The 21,395-nt window shown below is 41.6% G+C and overlaps 1 protein-coding gene across 1 annotated transcript; it reads left to right on the top strand.

The window, feature by feature from the left end:
• Positions 1–3,771: 3,771 nt before the first annotated feature.
• LOC134336625 (recoverin-like) lies at positions 3,772–10,344 on the top strand. The gene is made up of 3 exons (XM_063030966.1): positions 3,772–4,241; positions 9,009–9,120; positions 10,235–10,344. Exons 1-3 carry the CDS (start codon positions 3,861–3,863, stop codon positions 10,342–10,344), a joined length of 603 nt encoding a protein of 200 aa, XP_062887036.1. The 5' UTR covers positions 3,772–3,860.
• Positions 10,345–21,395: the final 11,051 nt, after the last annotated feature.

The raw sequence follows: 21,395 nt of genomic DNA, 5'->3' as shown, positions 1-21,395 counted from the left end.
ATGTTGTGCCAACCTTTTAACCTTCTTCAAGATTAAGGCAATCCTTCCTTCCTACACTCTAGATCTAGAATCTATCAAAATATGAGCTTTCCTTCTAAATCCAGGCTTGTCTGAACAATGGTCAATGAAAAGATAGAAATGATAGAACTCATCTCACTAATTTGCTTCAGAATCCGGTTCAAAGCCTTGGATATTGCTAATCCTCTCTGTATCTGGCTTGCTCTTTATCAGCTGCACCTGGTGCCTGAAATCCTTGGATGTTATTTACAGCTAAAGAGGAATATTGGATTCCCTTTTAAATGCCAGGTCTCATGAGGACACAAGCTTTAACTGAAGCCTTACATGGACCAGTTCAGACACAGATTTGCCAAGTAAGATTCAATCCAAGAATGCACTTACGTTGTATTGCAAGAATAAATTTTTCACCGTTAATAATGTATTCAGTAATTGACTCACCCTCCTCTCTCTTTAACCAAGGCTTATAGCTTACTTATACATTATTCTTAATGGGTTTGAATTACAATTTCTACACATCATTAAAAAGGAACTCTTTTACCAGATGGATCTGGCCCTGTCCTTATCAGAAATATTGCTTTCTTATACTCATATGTCACTTTTGACTCTCAAGATTTCATTTTCTCATCCAACCTCGAAGAATCAGAATTAGAATCAGTTTTAATACCACTGGCATATGTCATGAAATCTGTTGTCTTTGCAGCAGAAATATGTATATATAAAATTGTTAAATTAGTGTTGGATATCCATTCAGAATTTGGATGGCAGAGGGGAAGAAGCTGTTCCTGAATCATTGAGTGTGTGCCTTTAGGCTCCTGTACCTCCTCCTCAATGGTAACAATGAGAACAAGGCATGTTCTGAGTGATGGTGGTCCTTAATGATGGATGCCGTCTTTCTGATCCTTGAAGATATCCTGGATACGATGGAGGTTAGTGCCCATGATGGAGCTGACTGAGGTTACTAGTCTCTGCAGGTTATTTTGATCCAGTGCAGCATTCCCTCCCGCCTCCAGCACCATACCCGATGGGTGATGCAGCCAGTTCGAATGCTTTCCTCGTATGTCTGTGGAAGTGTCTCTGGTGACATACGAAATCTCCTCAAACTCCTAACGAAATATAGACGGTAATGTGCCTTCTTTACAGCTGCATGATAGATCCTCAGCGATATTGACACCCAGGAACTTAAAATTGCTCACTCTTTCCCCTTCTGATCCCTCAATGAGGACTGGTGTGTGTTCCCTCATCTTACCCTTTCTGAACTCCACAATGAGTTCTTTGGTCTTACTGACGTTGCGTGCAAAGTTATTGCTGTGACACCACTCAACTAGTTGATAGATAGGAGCTATAGGCAAGTAGTCACACCGGGGCCTCAGGAAACAAATACTGTAAGTGAGTAACAGTCAGGAAAGGGAAGGGCAAAAGTCAGATACTAGAGAGTACCCCTGTGGCTGTCCCCTTTAACAATAAATATTCCTGTTTGAGTACTGTTGGGGGGATGACTTACCAGGGGGAAGCAATAGTGATTGCACTGCTGGTACAGAGTCTGGCCCTGTGGCTCAGACGGGAAAGGAAGAGGATGGCAGCAGTGATAGGGGACTCTATATTTAGGGGGTCAGACAGGTGATTCTGTGGACGCAGGAAAACAAAACAGATGGTAGTTTGCCTCTATCCTGGCAGGGAGGTTTGCTAAGGCTATTGGGGAGAGTTTAAACTAGAATTGATGTGGGGTGGGAACTGAACTGAAGAGATGGAGGAAGGATGGTTGGCTCACAAATAGAGAAAGCTTGTTGGCAGTGTGAGAAGGAGGATAGGCAGGTGATCGAGAAGGGATGGGCTCAGACTGATGGTTTGAGATGTGTCTATTTTAATGCAAGGAGTATTATGAATAAAGCGGATGAGCTTAGAGCGTGGATCAGCCCTTGGAGCTATGACATTGTGGCCATTACAGAGACTTGGATGGTTCAGGGGCAGGAATGGTTACTTCAAGCGTCAAGCTTTAGATGTTTCAGAAAGGACAGGGAGGGAGGCAAAAGAGGTGGGGATGTAGCCCTGTTGACCAGAGATAGTGTCATGGCTGCAGAAAAGGAGGAAATCTTGGAGGGATTGTCCACTGAGTCTCTGTGGGTGGAAGCTAGAAACAGGAAGGGGTCAATAATTCTACTGGGTGTTTTTTATAGAGCACCCAATAGTAACAGGGACATTGAGGAGCAGATAGGGAGACAGATTCTGGAATGGTGCAATAATTACAGGGTTGTCATGATGGGAGATTTTAACTTCCCCAATATTGATAGGCTTCACCCTAGAGCAAGGGTTTTAGATGGGGTCGAGTTTGTTAGGTGTGTTCAGAAAGGTTTCCTGACACAATATGTAGATAAGCCTACAAGAGGTGAGGCTGTACTTGATCTGGTATTAGGAAATGAACCTGGTCAGGTGTTAGGTCTCTCATTGGGAGAGCATTTTGGAGATAGTGATCACAATTCTATCTTCTTTATCATAACATTAGAGAAGGACAGAGCAGACAAGTCAGGAAAACATTTAATTGGAGTAAGGGGAAATATGAAGCTATCAGGTAGGAACTTGGAAGCCTAAATTGGGAGCAGATGTTCTCAGGGAAATTGGGGGCAGAAATGTGGCAAATGTTCAGGGGATATTTGCGTGGCATTCTGCATAGGTACATTCCAGTGAGACAGAGAAAGGATGGTAGGGTACAGGAGCCATGGTGTACAAAGGCTGTTGAAAATCTACTCAAGAAGAAAAGAAAAGCTTATGAAAGGTTCAAAAGTCTAGGTAATGAAAGAGATCTAGAAAATTATAAGGCTAGCAGGAAGGAGGTTAAGAATGAAATTAGGAGAGCCAGAAGGGGCCATGAGAAGGCCTTGGTGCGCAGGATTAAGGAAAACCCCAAGGCATTCCACAAGTATAAGAAGAGCAAGAGGATAAGACATGAGAGTATAGGACCAATCAATTGTGACAGTGGAAAAGTGGAATCATTTCAGTGTTTGGGTGAGTGAAGTTAGCCACTCTGGTTTAGGAGCCTGATAATTGAAGGGTAATAACTGTTCCTGAATCTAGTGGGGTGTGACCTAAGGCTCCTGTACATTCTTCCTGATGGCATCAGAGAGAAGAGAGCATGGCCTGGATGGTGGGAGTCCTTGATAATGGATGCTGCTTTTCTACGACAGTACTCCATTATGTTTAATCTTACATTTCCCCACACTCTGATCCTTTTTGCTACTTCCCTTTGTTTCTACAGCCCATTTATTTTGCTTATTCTGTTTCCAATGTCCATTTCCAGTTTAATTTCCTCTCCTGTCTCTCATTTCACATTCCCCACCCCAGTGCCAAATGTCATTGTCATGTTAAGGTCCTCCTTTGGTTCAATGCAGAGGCATTATCACCACAAAGACTTTGGCTATTCCAGGGATTAGAGCACCAGCTCTATTGGCGACAAATTTAGACACCAATATCATTCTCATCCTGAGAACAAATGATAACATTTGTCCAATCCTTGGTAAATTCAGATGTGAGAAATGACCAAAAGTACTTGTGATGTTAAATGACACTGTAGGGAATAAAACACTGCAGTAGGGGAGATGTGATTTGTTAATATTTTTAGGAATTTATGCCTTAAATTACAGCTACTTCCATTAGTTAATTAGTTTTCTTTGTTTATAGGAATTCTGCTGTCTGTGTGAATGTCAACCTTAAGGAGATAAAGGCTAATCCCTCTAAACCATGAACCTTTAATCTATTCAGATAAATATGCATCTGGTGCCAGACTGTGCAGTATTCAGTCAGGAGTAGTCCTTTGTTCCCCTTCCTGCTTCTTGCCTCTGGTACTGGAAATGGGAAATTCCAAAAGCAGTGCCCTCTCCAAAGATATCTTGGAAGATCTCAAACTCAACACCAAGTACTCAGAGGGGGAACTCTCTGAATGGTATCAATCCTTTTTGAAGGAATGTCCAAATGGTAAGATCACCATGCCACAATTTCTGCAAATCTACTCAGGCTTCTTCCCAGATGCAGATCCGAAAGAATATGCTCAGCATGTTTTCAGAAGCTTTGACAGCAACGCTGATGGGACTTTGGATTTTAAAGAATACATCATTGCCCTTCACCTCACCTCCTCTGGAAAAACCTCTCAGAAGCTTGAATGGGCCTTTTCCCTTTATGACGTGGATGGCAATGGCACAATCAACAAGCAGGAGATCTTAGAAATTGTCAAGGTACACTGATTTTTAAATTGCATGATTCTGTTTATACAAACTGCTAGAAAATATTGATACTCATTTTCCATTTTGGTCTTTTTCTTCTATCTACTTTCCTTCAGTTGTCACTTTTCCTCTTTTGAGAACCTTTTGCAGGCGGCCAATTCAGTTATCCCTGCTTTATAACCAGTTACTGGGAATGGGAAGGTTGATGTGATTCTCTTTATATTTACCCCGCTTTAAAGTAAGTATCCTCTCAGACAACCTAGGGCCTTTCCCCCCAGAAAACAATATGGCTTCTACCATTTTATGGTAATAGCCATTACTTTAAAAGACAGTGAAAGGGTGTTTTTATTCATATTGCAGCTTAACAGATGCCCCAGTCAACCAAAGACACTTTGCTTTTGAAAAGCTGTCCCTGTTATGTAAGTTCTCAGCAAGGTGCCATACTAAGCAAATGATTGAAGGGCAGGACATGGGAGAAATGTTATCTCAATTACAGGAAGAATTAGGGCCTCGTAAACTGTTTTTGTTGTTCAGTTATGTATAAAAGGTAAAAAACATCATAACTATTCTCTTTCATTAATATGTATATCCAAACTAAGTAATGTGTTTTCAATATCTTTGAACTGGAATTAATGTACTTTTATTGCAATGCTAGTAAATATTAAGTTTTAAAGAACTAACTAAATACAGTTCAGAATTACAAAAGTTATAATAGAAATACAGTACCGTGTAAAAGTCTAAGGCATACATATGTATACAGCTTGGGTGCCTAAGACTTTTGCACGGTACTGTATTTGCGTTAATGAGCAGGTGTACAGGTGTACCTAATAAAGTGCTCACTGAGTGCATTTTCTTTGTTCAGGTAATTTTTTTTTGTAAAAAAAGAGATGCGTATAATTTATCGTACTTTACAAAAGTTTTAGGCATCTTAGTTTTATATATGTGCCTAAGACCTTTGCACAGTTCTATATACAGTGTTATTGATGTGGATTCAAGGTGTATTTTATACTGGAGCAATAATTCTAAACAGATTAAAGGGCAGTAAACTCTCCTTTCCTTATTAGATTAACAGAAATGCAGAGGATTATTGCAATAGGCTTTACATATATTACAATGAAGACTACATATTAAAACTAATTTATCTCCATACTGCCCAAAATCATTCCTTAAAGTTCCCACATATTCCTTCCCTGTCCCAGATCTGTCTTTCTAAATTACTGCTCCATCTAAAACTCACTTTCCTCTCAAAATTCCTTGAATGTGTTACGGACTTCCAAATTTTCTTTGAAACATCTAGGAATCTCTGCAACCAGATTTACACCAAAGGAAGTGTATTTTTGTCGAATTCAAAGTAGCATCCAATGAGACAGTTTCTCCTTCTCAATCTCCTTTAGCCTGGGATATTATCAATTGCTCCATCACCCTCCAATGTTTTACCATCAGGCTAGCTGACTGTTGATAAGGCATTGGAAGATGGTACAATTGATTCCGTTCTTAGCTGTGGTCAGAGACTCTCCTCCAATGGCATCATTTTTATTCATAAGGTTTACTTTGGAAACTCCCATGGAATTATTATTGACCATATATTCCATGTATGGCACAATTTCCCAGCTCCAGCTGGGCCCGATCCTGATCTCCACATCTGGCTTTGTGAAGTTTGTATGTACGCCTCATGCCTACATTGGCTGGCTGGTGGCATAGTGGCATCAGCACCGGACTTCGGAGCAAAGGCTCCCAAGCTCGAATCCAGCCGGCTCCCCAGGCACGCTCTCCATCCATGCTGGGTTGAGCGTCGAGCTAGCAACTCGACCTTGTAAAAAAGAAATTGCCTGCTACAGAAACGTCAACAGCAAAAATTTGGTGGCCTATGCTCTCTCGTGAGTTTGAAAGGCAATTTCCTTTTCTTTCCTCGTGCCTACATAAGTTGATCCTGGTTGCTCCAGTTTGCTCTCACATTCTAAAGATCTACAGGTGAGTGGGTTAACTGACCATTGTAAAATACTCCCAAGTGTAGAGGATGGGAAGAAGATTAGAAGGGTGATTTGGTGAGAATAAATTTCAGGGATATATGCAGGGAATGGAATTGATCGGATCCAAGTGCTGGCATAGCTTCAATGTGTTGAATGGCTTCTTTCTATGTTGTAAGGTAATATTAGAATTACTTGAGTCTGACAACCAAAAACACTAGCCCTAGCCTCAATTCCACCCCTGTAACAGGCCTCTTTCTGAAATTGCATCAGGTGTATTGCCAGTTTGATGTTCTTTATAATCCTATGATGAAAATATTTTTAATCCTATGATGAGCTTTCAACTACAAATCCGTACATCCCCATCAACATCTATTCTCAGCTTTGTGACATTCCAGGTCCTCAGCTCATCACCCACTAAGATCTTCATACATACCTTATTATTAGGCTTGCCTTTTCCAACCTACTCATGACTAGTCTCTGAGATTCTTTCTTCTGCAAATCTGCAGTCATTTAAAACTCATCTAAAACTCTGCTTGCCTCTGTCCCAACTTCCACCAACGTCTGTTAATCCATCAGCCCCATGTTTTCTGATCTAAATTTTTTTGCCAGTAAAAGCAGGACCTTGATTTTCGAATTACTATCTTGTTTTCAAATCATGCCAAAACATCACACCTTCTCATCTTTGCACTCTCCTCCAGATTTATAGTTCTCTAATGCTGGAGGGGAAGGCAAAGATAATTCTCCAAGGTTGGATTCTGAACTATATACACACAAGAGATTCTGCAAAATCTATAAAACCAGAAGCATTGACAGTGCATTTCCCTCCATAGGCTGCCTAATTTGTTGAGTTCCTTTAACATTTGTGTGTGTTCATCTTAAACAATCCTGGATTTTAATTCTTTCACCATTCATGCCTGTAGCTTCAGCTATCAAGTCTCTAACCTTGAGAAATTATTTTCCTAAAACACTTTTCCTTTTTAAATTCCTTCCTTAAAAGCTCCCTCTATGACCAAGTGTATCATCTTTTTGGTTTGGGGTACACAATGCTGCTTTGGAGTTGTAGCACCTTTGACTAAGAATAACAAAAGGGTGTTGTCATTGTTGCTTTGTGTTTACAGCTTGCTTTTTGATATTCTGCAATTATGAAAAGTGGTGTATAAAATACATGTGGGGTAGTATAAGAAGGAGATTGTCCTGCAGTGAAAACAGGTGCTAAATATCTGTAGCATTAACAGACATGCCTTGCTGAAAATTCTGGATTTAGCATACAGTTTCAAACCTAAATATTAATTTGTCAACTCTTGTCTGGAGGTTCTAAGTCTGAAACCTAAGGTTCCCCACTCCAGTGCAGATAAAGCACAATTTTCTTGGAACAGTGTGCGTAGGTTCCTTGCACTCGCCTCCACTGAAGGACAGGCAGAGGTGGTACTCCATATTGAGCTGAGAAGTCAGTGGAGACCTGCACTGTTTCTGTAATATGCCTCTGGATGTCTTGGTGGAGATGGTCCATGGAAACCTCTCTGGGGTCCTTGCAGATTGTGCCTGAGATCCCGCCAATACTTTTCACCATTGGCACTAATGAACATGAAAAGGTTTGAATATTGTAGGTTGCAGATAGATTATCAAGTAGCCATACAAATTGCCACCAATAAACAGAGAGCATGGAATAGTTCAGCACACGACAGGTTGTTTGGCAATGCTGTGTCAAATTATTTATCCCAATGACTATATCTGTCTCTTCTCTGCATGGCCTGCTAATTCCTAATTACTTTCTTACACTTAGTCAAGAGTGTTAGTTAAACACCTAGCTTCTAGAAATGCCTGTCTTTTTTAGCATTCACAGCCCTTTTGGTGGCAGCTTTTAATTCGAACTACAGTGCCTTTCTCAAGGAAATCTTTTGTCAAACATGACTTGAACTGAAGACTTCACCTTTTCTATTGTTAGAAGTATTCAGTGAGGATTGTTTTTCAGGTACGTTTTGCCATTGGCTTTGGAATGGGAGCACGGAGAATATAAACAGGAATTAGTCTTGATCATTTCCTAATGACCTCTGCTGGGAAACTTAACAGGGTCTGAGGTCATGATCTTTCTGGTTGTATAAGTCAGTGGCATGTACAGGCCAGGAATTGACTCCTGAGTGGTTTGTAAACCATACAGTTATTTAAGGAGAGGAAGAGAGAAAAAGATATGATAAACACAAGAGATTATGCAGATATCGAATGAATTCTCGTTTTCCGTCAATTATTTACTGAAAAGGAAATGATTTGACTTATTTTTAGCTGTATTAATTAAAGAAGCAAATACGTTTCTCATAGTTGTAGAGTGATAGAGCATGCAAGCAGGCCTTTCAGCCCACAGAGTGTATTCTAATCATCAACTACTCATTTTATACTGACCCTCTATTACTATGTTTGATTCTTCCCACATTCTCTTCAACTTCTGATTCTTATCAACCTCTGTCATAATTTGCCACTCACCCACAAATTGGGGAGAAGTTATAGTGCTCCTCAATTAGTGAGGACAGTTTAACTCAACCCACGCAGATGTGGAAGGCTGAAGGATATCAAAGCTCCTAGGAGAAACCCGTACAGTCTCTGGGGGTATGTGCAAACGCCATGCAGACACCACCTAATGCCAGGATTGAACCTGGGTCTCTAGTGCTGTGAGATAGCAGCTCCACTTACCGTGCCACATTGCAGTCAGGGCTTCTGTGCATTAATGAAAAGATAGCTACAGCTGGCTGCATCCTGTGAAGAAATATCATGTGGTCTGACTGGTTTAGTGAAATCCATTCTTTACTCCAAACAGGCAATATTTAAAATGATAAATGATGACGATCAAAAAGACCTGCCGGAGGATGAGAACACACCAGAGAAGAGAACTGACAAAATCTGGGACTATTTTGGCAAGAAAGAAAATGGTAAGCACACAGATATGGTAAAGGGATTAAAAGATAGACCAATATGCAGATCAGTCTCAATACATTTTAAACTGACATTATGAGCAACATGGGTTTTAAATTTGTGATAGTTCTGTACATATAAAAATAGATATTGATTTTTTAAAATTGCAATGCCTTTAATGGCCTGGGTGATCTGGATATTAGACCATAACACCATAAGATATAGGAGCAGAATTAAGCCATTTGGTCCATTGAGTCTGTTCCGCCATTTCATCATGGCTGATCTAATTTTCCTCTCAGCCCCAATCTCCTGCCTTCTCCCAGTATCCCTTCATGCCTTGACTAATCAAGAATCTACCAACCTCTGCCTTAAATATACCCAGTGACTTGGCCTCTATAGCTGCCTGTGGCAACGAATTCCACAGATTCACCACTCTCTGGCTAAAGAAATTTCTCTTCATCTCCGTTCTAAAAGGAAACTCCTCTATACTGAGGATGTGTCTTCTGGTCTCAGACTCCCCCACCTGTGTTAAAAAAAGAATTGACAGCAATTTGACAATCAGGATAGATAGTAAAGTCTCTGTGGTTTCCTCATACATTCTCTCAATTTATCCTGAGGGAGTCCATAAGGACTAAAAGTATAGTTTTAGTAAATTGTATTTGGGACACACGTCGACACAGGGAAGCTGTCAAACTCTTGAATATTACAGAGAACCACCTATGATCAATAATCCTTAAATGGCCATTGCTGGTACAATTATTGTGGTAATATTACTCATACATTAACAGGATTGTCAGAATTAATGCTTGTAGCTTTAAACTGCCATGTGCCAATTCGAATCAGATTGTTTCAAAGAGAATAGAATGCAGAAGGAATGCATAGCAGGTCTATCTGTGAAGGTAAATGAAAGTATAACACTCTTTATATTTCCTATTGAATATAATATCTATGTTTAACTAAAAAATTCCAGCCAATTAAAAAGCTTCATGTTTTCATGCAGGTGAGCATGTTTCATCAGCCATGTTGCAAGACAACCAAAATATGAAAGTTGTTTCTAATATTGTGTGGTTTGTGTTGAAGTGAAAATTTCTTACAAATATAACACATCAATTAAATGTTCTTTTTCCACAGATAAATTATCAGAGGGTGAATTTATTCAGGGCACACTGGAAAACAAGGATATTCTTCGATTGATACAGCTAGAACCCAAGAAAATCAAAGAAAAGCTGAAAAGAAACTAGCTTTAATATTGCACTGGGGATAAAGTATATCCAAAGACTAGTCCAAGATTGTTTACAAATTGCATGTTTCTGTATGAACTAGAGCAAGAGCTGTACAATTAAATATGAATAAAAATATCACTGTGCATTTTTACTTGAATTTGCCTATTTATTTTACAAAGGATTTACACCCACAGTAAATGTAATCAAGATTCTCTTAATCTGGAGTGACAGTTAAAGCTTCTAATCCTCATGGTCATTTACTGAGAGGTCAGTAATAACTTTAATGGATACTCGTGTCCTAAATAAATTACCTTTAATTATAGAAAAGCTTGAAAAAAATTACACAGATTTTCTTTTTCATTCTTTCCTTTTCTGAATTTGGGAAGAATGCAATCTAACTCGATATATGGGCATGTTTCTGGAATTATGTGAAGTGATTATTTAAATGGCTGTGAAGTTAAATACAAAAAGTATATTTGCAAACATCAGGTGACGCTCACAAATAGTCAACACAAGCTGAAATATGAAAAGTTGAGATTTGACTTGGATTTGCATCTGTTCTCTCAAGATTGATTCAATAACAATCCTGATAAAAGTTCGGATTATTTTTCTTTACTTAATTTACCCAGATCAAGTTTGTTTTTGAAGAGATGTTTAATACTCAGGTGAAGACTCCAATGAAAATATCTTTGCTCAACTGCAGAGAAGGGTCAAGTAGTGGCCCACAAGGAAATGCTTAAAAATAAGTCAAACTTACCCAGAAACCTTTTGGCCACAATGCAGCTTTCACTGCCAACTCTGAAACAGTGATATTTTCAGTTAAATTTACATGGCGGTCTGAGTTATTCCATCTTTTTAGTCTTCAGGCCTCTCTCTGCCTGTCTGTTTGCAACAGGAAGCCTGAAGGCTCCTGTTAATTCAGCTAAAGCAAGTGTGATATAAGACCACAAGACCATGAAATATAGGAACATTTGGCTATTTGGCCCATTGAGTTTGCTCTGCCATTTCATCATGGCCGATCCATTTTTCCTCTCAGTCCTAATATCCCGCCTCTGCATTCGCTCCCCCCCGCCCCCATATCCACTCATGCCCTGACCAGTCAAGAATCTATCCACCTCTGCCTTAAATGTACATGAAGACTTGTCCTCCACAGCTGTGTGTGGCAACAAATATCACAGATTCATCCCTGTCAGGCTAAAGAAATTACTCCTCTTCTCCATTCTGAAAGGATGCCACCCTATTCTGAAGCTGTAGCCTCTGGTCTTAGACCCTCCCACCATAGGAAACATCTTCTCCGTATCCACTCTATCAAGGCCTTTCACCATTCATTAGGTTACAATTAGGTCACCCCCTCATTCTTCTGAATTCCAGTGAATACAGGTCCAGAGCCATCAAACTCTCTTCATATGCCAATCTGTGCAATCTTGGAATAATTTTCGTGAACCTCCTTTGAACCATGACCAGTTTCAGCACATTCTTTCTAAGATAAAACTGCTCACAACACTCCAAGTGAGGCCTCACCAGTGCTTTATAAAGTCTCAATATTACATCCTTGCTTTTATGTTTTAGTCCTCTTGAAATGAACGCTAACATCACATTTACCTTTCTCACCACAGACTCAACCTGCAAATTAACCTTTAAAGGATCCTGCACAAGGACTCCCAAGTATATTTGTGCCTCAGTTTTTTTGTATTTTCACTCCATTTAGAAAAGGGGGGAAACACCATTTAGAAAACACTTTCATTTCTTCTGCCCAAGTACGTGACCAAACACTTCCCCACACTGTATTCCATCTGCTACTTCTTTATATAAGCACTGCAGGCAGACATTTTAACATCTTGCCCTTACCATTCTGCAAAGGAGTCACAATGACTCTTTCTGATGTTGTGTAATGCACAATATTTGCATTCTGCTTTCATGTAGCTTATATGGGCAAGAATGACAAGAATGCACCATTTCTGCCAATGCACTGAATGGAATGTTGTGAGCAGTCTCTATATGGCATTGCCAGTCATCTATTGCCATTAGACATTTACAAAGAAAACTGTTGCCAAGCAGAATGTAAAGAATGTGAAGAATGCCAACCTGGAAACTCAAGGTGTGTTTCAGTTACATGTACAGTAAATGCTGGAAATTCTCAGCAGGTCAGGCAGCATCTGTGTAGACTGAAACAATAATGAAGTGTTTGCTCTGTGTCTCCTCATCTGAACCGCTGAAGACAATTGCTCTGGAATGAGTTGTGTCAGTGCAGGATATTTTTGGTCCATACCTTACAATAGGCAGGGAACGTAACAGAAATGGACAAGATCAAAGGGGCAGATGGAAATCCGATTCACTGGAGAATGGTGAAGTCCCAGTTTGGGTGATCAGGGAGAGATGTAGCTGTGAATTTAACAGTAGGTAGAAATTAAAATAAGCTGCTGATGCTGGAAGTCTAAAACATGAACAGAGCATGCTGGAAACACTCAGCAGGTGAAGTAGCAGCTGCAGAAAGAGAAATATAATTAATGTTTCAGATGTCTTCAATATTTTCTGACTTTATTTCATATTTTCAACATCTTCAGATTTTTTTATTTCTATTTAACTACATGTTATCTTTAAACCTCCAAGAGGACCACAACCTTATCGTACGGTTTGGAGGCCTTTGTGTCTCAATGAGGTGGAGAGTTATGTTGGCTGGAGTCAGGGCCTTGTGCTTTGACTCTTGGTAGGGTCACCCATCCCAAACAGGTCAAAGGGTAGAGGCCAGACTTAGAGTGGTCCACCGGTCCTCCAGGTTCATGGTAAAATAAAAATTGTTACAGAAACGGCAATGAAGAAAGCCAAGGACAGATAGAGATGGAGGACCTTCATTGCTGCCCTAAGTGTCAGTGGTGTAACAGGCAGTAAGTAAGAATGTTTTAAAGCTCCTGAATTGCCACGCATTTGGGTTCACAATTGCTAACAGATTCTTGCTATGTGTGTATTTATCATTTGCACATTTCTATAGCATTGGGTGCCAGAGCTGATTTTGTAGGAATAACTTTGATACTGATGTCTAGAGGCAGAGTAAGTGGGAACCTGCCCTGTTTATTATGGAACATAAAACATTACAACACAGGAGCAGGCCATTTAAATTAGTAATCAACCAGCCAACTAAACCAATCTCTTCTGCCTACACAACGTCTATATCCTTCCATTTTCCTCACATTCATGTGCCTATCTAAACATCTTTTAAAGGTTCCTAATGTATTTGCCTCTATCACCACCCAGGGCAGTGCATTCCAGTCACCCACTACTCTCTGGGTGAGAAGGCAGTGGAATGTGTTTGGGAGGGATAATAAATGAGCTTTAATGGAATGATGGGCAAACTTCATGGGCCAAGACACCTAATTCTGCCCCTATATCTTATGGCCCTTTGGTTTTATGGTTCATGAACCTCCAATTTCTTTGGTTTTGCTGATGCTGAGTGACAGGTTATTGTTATGGAACCATTCAACAAGATTTTTAATATGCTTCCTAAATGTTGATTTGTCTTCACCTTTAATTCGGCTAACAACAATAGTGTCAGCAGCAAACTAAATATGGCAGCTACCTTGTCTGTTACCTTGGCTTGCGAGAGGCAGATGATGGGGAGGTGGAGTCGGGTTGTGGAGGCAATCCGGGGAGAAGAAACCCACGAGAATACGTGTGGGGTGGTGGGTAGATGGAAACTGATGGGGGAGGGTGATGAGTCCGGGTAATGGAGGGGTTGGATATGGACAAGGTGAATAATAGGAGAGAGGCTGTATGGGAGTAGGAAAGGAACACAGGGGGATCGGGGTACCTGAAAATGGAGAATACATTTTTCATAGCACTGACTTGCAGGCTACAATCTCATGATATAAACAATCCGACTTCCCTTATGTTTCCATTTATCACTCACCAGCCCTTGTTGCTATCCTTCCTCTCCTATCCTTCACCCTCTTCCATCTGCTTAATCGCACCACCTCCCCCATTGCTATCTATTTCCACCAATCACCCTTCAGCCTCTTTCCTAACCTCCCCTCCCCTCTCCCCCACCTGGATGCACTAGCCCATCACATCCCACTTCATTTGCTTCCACATATCATCGACCCATCTCTGTTTTATTTAATCCCTCTATGCCTTCAGTCCTGATGCAAGGTCTCAAACCAAAATTGCAACCATTCCTTTGCCTCCCTATGTGCTGCTTGACCCAAATCACATTTTCGCTCCAGATTTCAGCTTCTGCAGTCTTGTATGTTTCTTGAAGAAGGTGCCTCTGTGATTAAAAATGCTGTAGTCATACCCTGTATTTCCTTCAGCACAGCTTGGCATGGCAATTGCTCTACCGAAGACCACAGGGAATTGTAAAGTTGTGGATATACCTTCATGCAAACCAGCCTGACATCCACTGACTCGGTCTAAACTTCATGCTGCCTGAAGAAAGCAGCCAACTTAACTGGGGATCTTTCCAACCCTGGTCATTCTTTATTTTCCCATCTCCTGATACAAACACCTGAAAGCATGTGCCACCAGGCTCAAGGACAGCTTTTATCCAGCCGTTATCAGACTGTTGAATGGGCCTCTCATTCACTACAGATGAATTCTTAATCTCCCAGTCCACCTCACACGGTCCTTGAATTTATTTTTGCATTCTGCTTCCTTTTTGTGACCTCAATCTATTTATGTATGACGTGATCTGACTGGATGACGTGTAAACATAAATAAAAGCTTTTCACTCTATCTGATAATAACAAGTCAATCAAATCCATTCAATCATTCTTTGACCCATGAACCACATCTCAATGCTCCTCATTGTGTTTTCCCCTATTCCTTCTTCACACTTCCTGCCTATCACCTCCCTGTTTCCCCTCCCCCACCCTTTTGTCTTTCCCCCTACTGGCTTTTCACCTGGAACCTACCAGCCTTCTCCTTCCCACCCTCCCCCCACCTTTTTTATAGGGCCTCTGTCCCTTCCCGCTTCAGTCTTGATGAAGGGTTCCGGCCCGAAAAGTTGACTCATCATTTCCACGGATGTCACAAGGAATGTCTCCATTGACCCTTACCAATTTTTCTTCTGTTGCACCATAGAAAGCATCCTTTCTAGATGCATAATAGCTTGGTATAATTACAGTTTTGCCTGTGACCAAAAGAAACTACAGGGAGCTGTGGACACAGCTCAGCACATCAAGGAAACCAGCTTCCCCTCTACGGACCCTATACTTCTTGCTGCCTCAGTAAGCAGCCAGCGTAATCAAATCCACACCCATCCCATGTGATCTCTCTTCCCCCTTCTTCCATTGGACAGAAGATACAAAAGCTTGAAAGCACATACTATCAGGCTCAAGGACAAGTTCTACCCATCCGTAATTAGACTTCTAATTGGTTCCCTAGTACAATAAAATGGATTCTTGACCTCACAATCTTTCACCTTGTTATTATCTTGCACTTTACTGTTTACCTACACTGCACTTTCTCTGTAGCCATTGCGAACCCATTGCAGAAGGATGGCTTATAGAGGTGCATAAAATCATGAGGGGCATACATCAGGTGACTGCACTCAATATTTTACTACCCAGGCTTGGGGAATCAAGAACTGGAGGGTAGCAGTTTATGGTGAAAGGGAAAAGGAATAATAGAAACTCAAGGGGCAATTTTTTACACAAAAGGTGGTATGTACTCCATGTGGGATGAGCTGTCATGGGAAAGGGTTGACAAAGTTTATAAGATACATGGAGAGGTGTTTGGATGGAAAAGGTTCAGAAGGTCAATGGGACGTGCATTGGATTGATATACTGGATGGTCTGAAGAATCTGCTTTCATGCTGTATGTCTCTAGAACTCTGTAACTCTAAACGTTAAAGTCGATGCAGAAATTAACAACAATTCTGAATATCCTGAGTACATATTAGTTATTTAATGTTCTGATTGTGTCAAGTTAAACATTTACAACTCATGGTTCAACTTCCTGGTTAATAAACATTCCTCTGACAATGTGAAGAGTGAGCAAACTTTTGACAATCCTGTCTTTCATCCTATTTCAATTCAATGAGGAAACACCAAGATCTAACACCTTTGGCAGTTTGGGGAATGTTTTCATTACAAGAAGATATTCTACTCCAATGATGTCATCTCAGTATTCCAAGTCAACTCAGTTGAAGTGACTTTCTTCTTATTTAAAACATAACATCTGTGCTTCACTTTGTAGGGATCATATACACAGTACTAACAGTCTACCCTACTAGCTATGAATAAAATGTTACAGAACAGCATTCTGATTATGTGAGTAGGAATCCAGTGTCCAAAAAAAGAATACTAAGAAAAGTCAAAGCTGCAATGAAGCAAAATGTTATCCATGCTCATGTAAAACTGCAATTCAATCACAAAAACAGAACAAAGCTTAGAAAAGGTGCACTCTCCAGTGATGTTGTTTGTGCTCTGCAAGATCTACACTAAGTTCATTATGAACTTATGATTGCAGTGCATTCTGAATTGTGCTATGAACTAATCACTTTGTCATCCCCCATTTGCTAATAAAATGTGATATGGGCATTGCTCATGAATCATGACAACTATTACGGTTCTCAATAACAGAGTATTTTTTAACACATTGTCTCCAACACTATGAAATCTATCAGAATATGTGTTAATCCTCAGGTTGTAGTTAATGTCGTGTTGATTTTCTTGATCAACATTCTGGTGATCATTTGCCAATGATTGTCAAGGCCTGTAACAGTCTTTTTGTTGTAGAAATTGTCAGTACTGCATCAACGAAAGCTGTCACTCCAAAGCTTTATCATGCCTTTGCAGTTCTTAGTCATATCTTTAGGAAGGAGCCAAACTACTCAGGCATCATATACAGTATGCTGGCTGCAAGTCATTGAAGAAAGAGAGTTAAGTGAACACTAAGGAAAGTCATTTGCATTATTCATGCTGAAATGCTATCACAGGAGCAAGAACTTCATTAATTTTATAGAATAACATGACAATTCCACGTTGAGCTATCGGAATACCAACTACACTTGTGATTTCAATTAACCTTCCAATCTGCACATCATTGTGACGTGAGAGAAAAACAAAACACTCGAAGGAAAGCAATGTGGTCACATAATGAAGGTATAAGCTCCATTAGAAAGCACCGGATGTCAAGTTTGGACATGGGTCTCTGGTGTTTTTGAGGCAGCAGGCCTCTGTCTGAACCACTGTGCTGCCAGACTCCTCCACCAGATCAGATTCTGTCGGCATGTTCCTGGGGTGCACTTCAGAAAGTTGACTAGATGAGGAGTAACTTTGTCCTTACCAAATTTAGGGTCAAGATCAAAGTAAAAAGATCTGTCTTGGTTAATTATGGATGGAAATATCTTTGGGCTGACTAATTCTGCAAAGTAGCCTGGTGTAGGCATATGATCTTCTATGCAATCCTGAGACCACATTTGGGTTGCATCTTGCAGCTGCCCAGGGAAGAAGACGCCGGAGGTGGTGTGGGAGAGGCTTCTGTGGGAGTGCTGGAATCTGTACTCGGTCGGCCACTGCTCCCCCCTGTCAGTGCTGCCCCCCAGTGTTCACGTGGTGGACGAACCAGCTGGACCAGGACAACACAAGCTCGGTCAATCTACAGGCCATTCTACTCGGGGACTTGGACTATATTATTATTTTTGTGACAGTATGATTTTCTGCTGTTGTAAACATAAATGTTATATGTGCTAGGTGATGTGTCTTGTGTGATGTTGGTAATGTGCTTTGCATGTTAGCCCTGGAGGAACATTGTTTTGTTTGGCTATATTCAAGTATGATTAAATACTAATTACTTGAAATTGTACTTTCATTATTAGGTCAGAAATGCGGGTGCTCACTAATAATTCCACAATTTCCCGTTGTTTCCACAACTCTTCACCGCATTACACGGAAAATGTGGAGGCTTTCGGAGAGGGTTCACAGAGGTTGACCAGGATAGCTACACTCACAACACACTGGAGGAAGTCAGTAGGTCGGGCCGCATCTGTGGAAACTATTAGTCAACGTTTTGGGCCAGGACACTGCATCAGGACTGAAGAGGGAAGGGGCAGAGGCCCTAAAAATAAGGTGAGGGGAGGGTGGGAAGGAGAAGGCTGGTAGGTTCCAGGTGAAAAGCCAGTAAGGGGAAAGATAAAGTGGTGGGGGGAGGGGAAGCAGGGAGGGGAAAGGTAGGAAAGGTGAAGAAGGAATAGGGGAAAGCACAATGGGTTAGTAGAAGGAGCTGGAACCATGAGGGAGGTGATAGGCAGCTAGAGGAGGGGGCAGAGTGAAACTGGGATAGGGGAAGGGAGGGGGAGGGAATTACCGGTAGTTGGAGAATTCGATGTTCATACCAAGAGGCTGGAGACTACCTAGACAGTATATGAGGTGTTGCTCCTCCAACCTGAGTTTAGCCTCATCATGGCGGTAGAGGAGGCCATGTATGGACATATCCGAATGGGAATGTGAAGCAGATTTGAAGGGGGTGGCAACCGGGAGATCCTGTCTGTTGTGGCGGACGGAGCGGAGGTGCTCGACGAAGCGGTCCCCCAATCTGCATCGGGTTTCACCTATGTAGAGTAAGCCGCACCGGGAGCACCGGATGCAATAGATGACCCCAACAGACTCACAAGTGAAGTATTGCCTCACCTGGAAGGACTGTTTGGGGCCCTGAATGGTGGCAAGAGAAGAGATGTAGGGACAGGTGTAGCACTTACGCTTACAGGGATAAGTGTCGGGTGGGAGATCCGTGGGGAGGGACGTGTGGACCAGGGAGTCACAGAGGGAATGATCCCTGCGGAAAGCGGAGAGGGGTGGCGAGGGAAGGATGTGCTTAGTGGTGGGGTCCTGTTGAAAGTGGTGGAAGCTGCAGAGGATAATGTGCTGGATCCGGAGGCTGGTGGGGTGGTAGGTGAGGACAAGGGGAACTCTGTCCCTTTTGTGGTGGCGGGAGGATGGGGTGAGGGCCGAAGTGCGGGAAATGGAGGAGAAGCAGGTGAGGGCATCATTGATGACGGCAGAAGGGAAACCATGATCCTTAAAGAAAGAGTATATTTGAGATGCCCTGGAATGGAAAGCCTCATCCTGGGAGCAGATGGGGTGGAGACGGAGGAACTGGGAGTAGGGAATAGCATTTTTGCATGTAGCAGGGTGGGAAGAGATATAGTCGAGGTAGTTATGAGAGTCAGTCGGCTTGTAGAAGATGTCAGTGGACAGTCTGTCTCCAGAGATGGAGATCGAGAGACCTAGAAAGGGGAGAGAAGTGTCTGAGATAGACCAAGTGAATTTGAGGGCTGGATGGAAGTTTGAAGTAGAGTTGAAGAAATTGACGAGCTCAGCATGGGTGCAGGAAGCAGCCCCAATGTAGTCATCAATGTGGCGAAGGAAAAGTTGGGGAGCAGCACCAGAATAGGTTTGGAGCACAGACTGTTCCACATAACCAATGAAGAGGCAGGCAGAGCTGGGGCCCATGTGAGTGCCCACAGCTACACCCTTGGTCTGATGAAAGTAGGAAGAGCCAAAAGAGAAGTTATTAAGTGTGAGGACTAGTTCTGCCAACCGGAGGAGGGTGGTGGTGGTGGGGAACTAGTGAGGTCTAGCTCATGAATGAGGGAAATTGTGCTATAAGGGGAGGTTGGACAAACTTAGGTGGTTATTTCTGGAATGTCTGAAGCTGATGAGAGACCTAGATAGGGTAGACAGCCAGAATCCTTTTGCCAAGGAAGACATGAATATACTAGAAAGCATAGCTTTAATGTGAAGGGGGAAAGTTTGAAGGGACATGTGTGGGATATTGTTTATACCGAGTGTTTAGTTCCTGGAACACGCTGCCAGAGGCTGTCATGGAAGCAGTATGATAGTGGCATTGAAGAGGTACATGAATATCCAGGCAATGAATAGATATCAATCATGTGCAGGCAAAAGGGATTAGTTTAATTAGATAGCATAACGCGTGGGCCCGAGAGCCTGCTTTTGTCCGGCATTGCTCTATGTTCGATATTCTGTTTTCTTCAGCAAATGAAGCAGCTCCTGCTTCCATGCAGCAAGACCTTATCAGAAAAGTAATGTTCAAATGTTATTCCAACAAAAGTGTCCGAGCTATCTAAAGCTAACATTTAATGCCATATTTTTGCTAAGCTCCCAGCATCAACATCCTGAGATTCATTATTGATTGGTTTAGTGTATTATTGTTGCTTACATAGGAACAGTGAAAAACTTTTGATTTTCATGGCATCCGGACAGACCATTTCATGCATAATTTTGCCAAAGTAGTGAAAATAAAACAGAATGTAGAATATAGTGTCACAGTTGCAGAGATGGGGCAGCGCAGGTTAACCAGAATCTCATCAGGGTCAGCCATGAATCCAGAATCTCAAAAGCAGCTCAGACACAGGTATCTTTCAGTGAGTGATTCACCTTCTGCTACTCTATAAGTCTTTCAAGGTACAAGCTAGGAGCATGTTGAATGAAACTGAGAAATTGCAACTCCAACCACTCTCGAGAAGATTGACAGCATCCAGGACAAAGCAATCTGCTTGATTGGTGTCCATAAACCTCCCAACCATTCCCTCCAACATATGATGTACAAAATGCATATAAGTTACTTGTCTCTACACCTCTGAAACCTACAAACTTTACTGCTACCACCACCTGCAAGATCATCTCCCACCTACATACCACTCTTACTCGCAAAATTATCACAGGTCTTTCATGCATGCTGGGTTCAAATCTGTAACCACTCTCCCACCTATCAGAAGGACTGCAATGATTCAAAAAGATGGCTCACAATCATCTTCTCTAGGGCAATTAGGAAAATAAAATAAATATCTAAGCACCCCACTCCCCACAGAAAAAAACTGTGCACAGCCATAATGGAGGCTGTGCTACCAACGTAGTGAGAGCTTGCCAGATTTGTTGCTTAATCTTGTGACATAGGCAGTAGATATTATTGAGCAGTCTTAGTCTGTGCAGTCTCTATATACCTGCACGTTTTTACCTTTCTAGCGGACAATCAATGGGTTTGCCCATCACTGTGCTGAACTTTTAAAAGCACCTTATTTTGCTTCTACCTCTACAGCTCATTCTCCACCTTTG

Source organism: Mobula hypostoma, chromosome 22 (genome assembly GCF_963921235.1).
Source record: "Mobula hypostoma chromosome 22, sMobHyp1.1, whole genome shotgun sequence".
Classification (NCBI taxonomy): Eukaryota; Metazoa; Chordata; class Chondrichthyes; order Myliobatiformes; family Myliobatidae; genus Mobula; species Mobula hypostoma.
The sequence above is the reverse complement of the archived record's forward strand: the minus strand, read 5'-3'. Positions and strand labels throughout refer to the sequence as shown.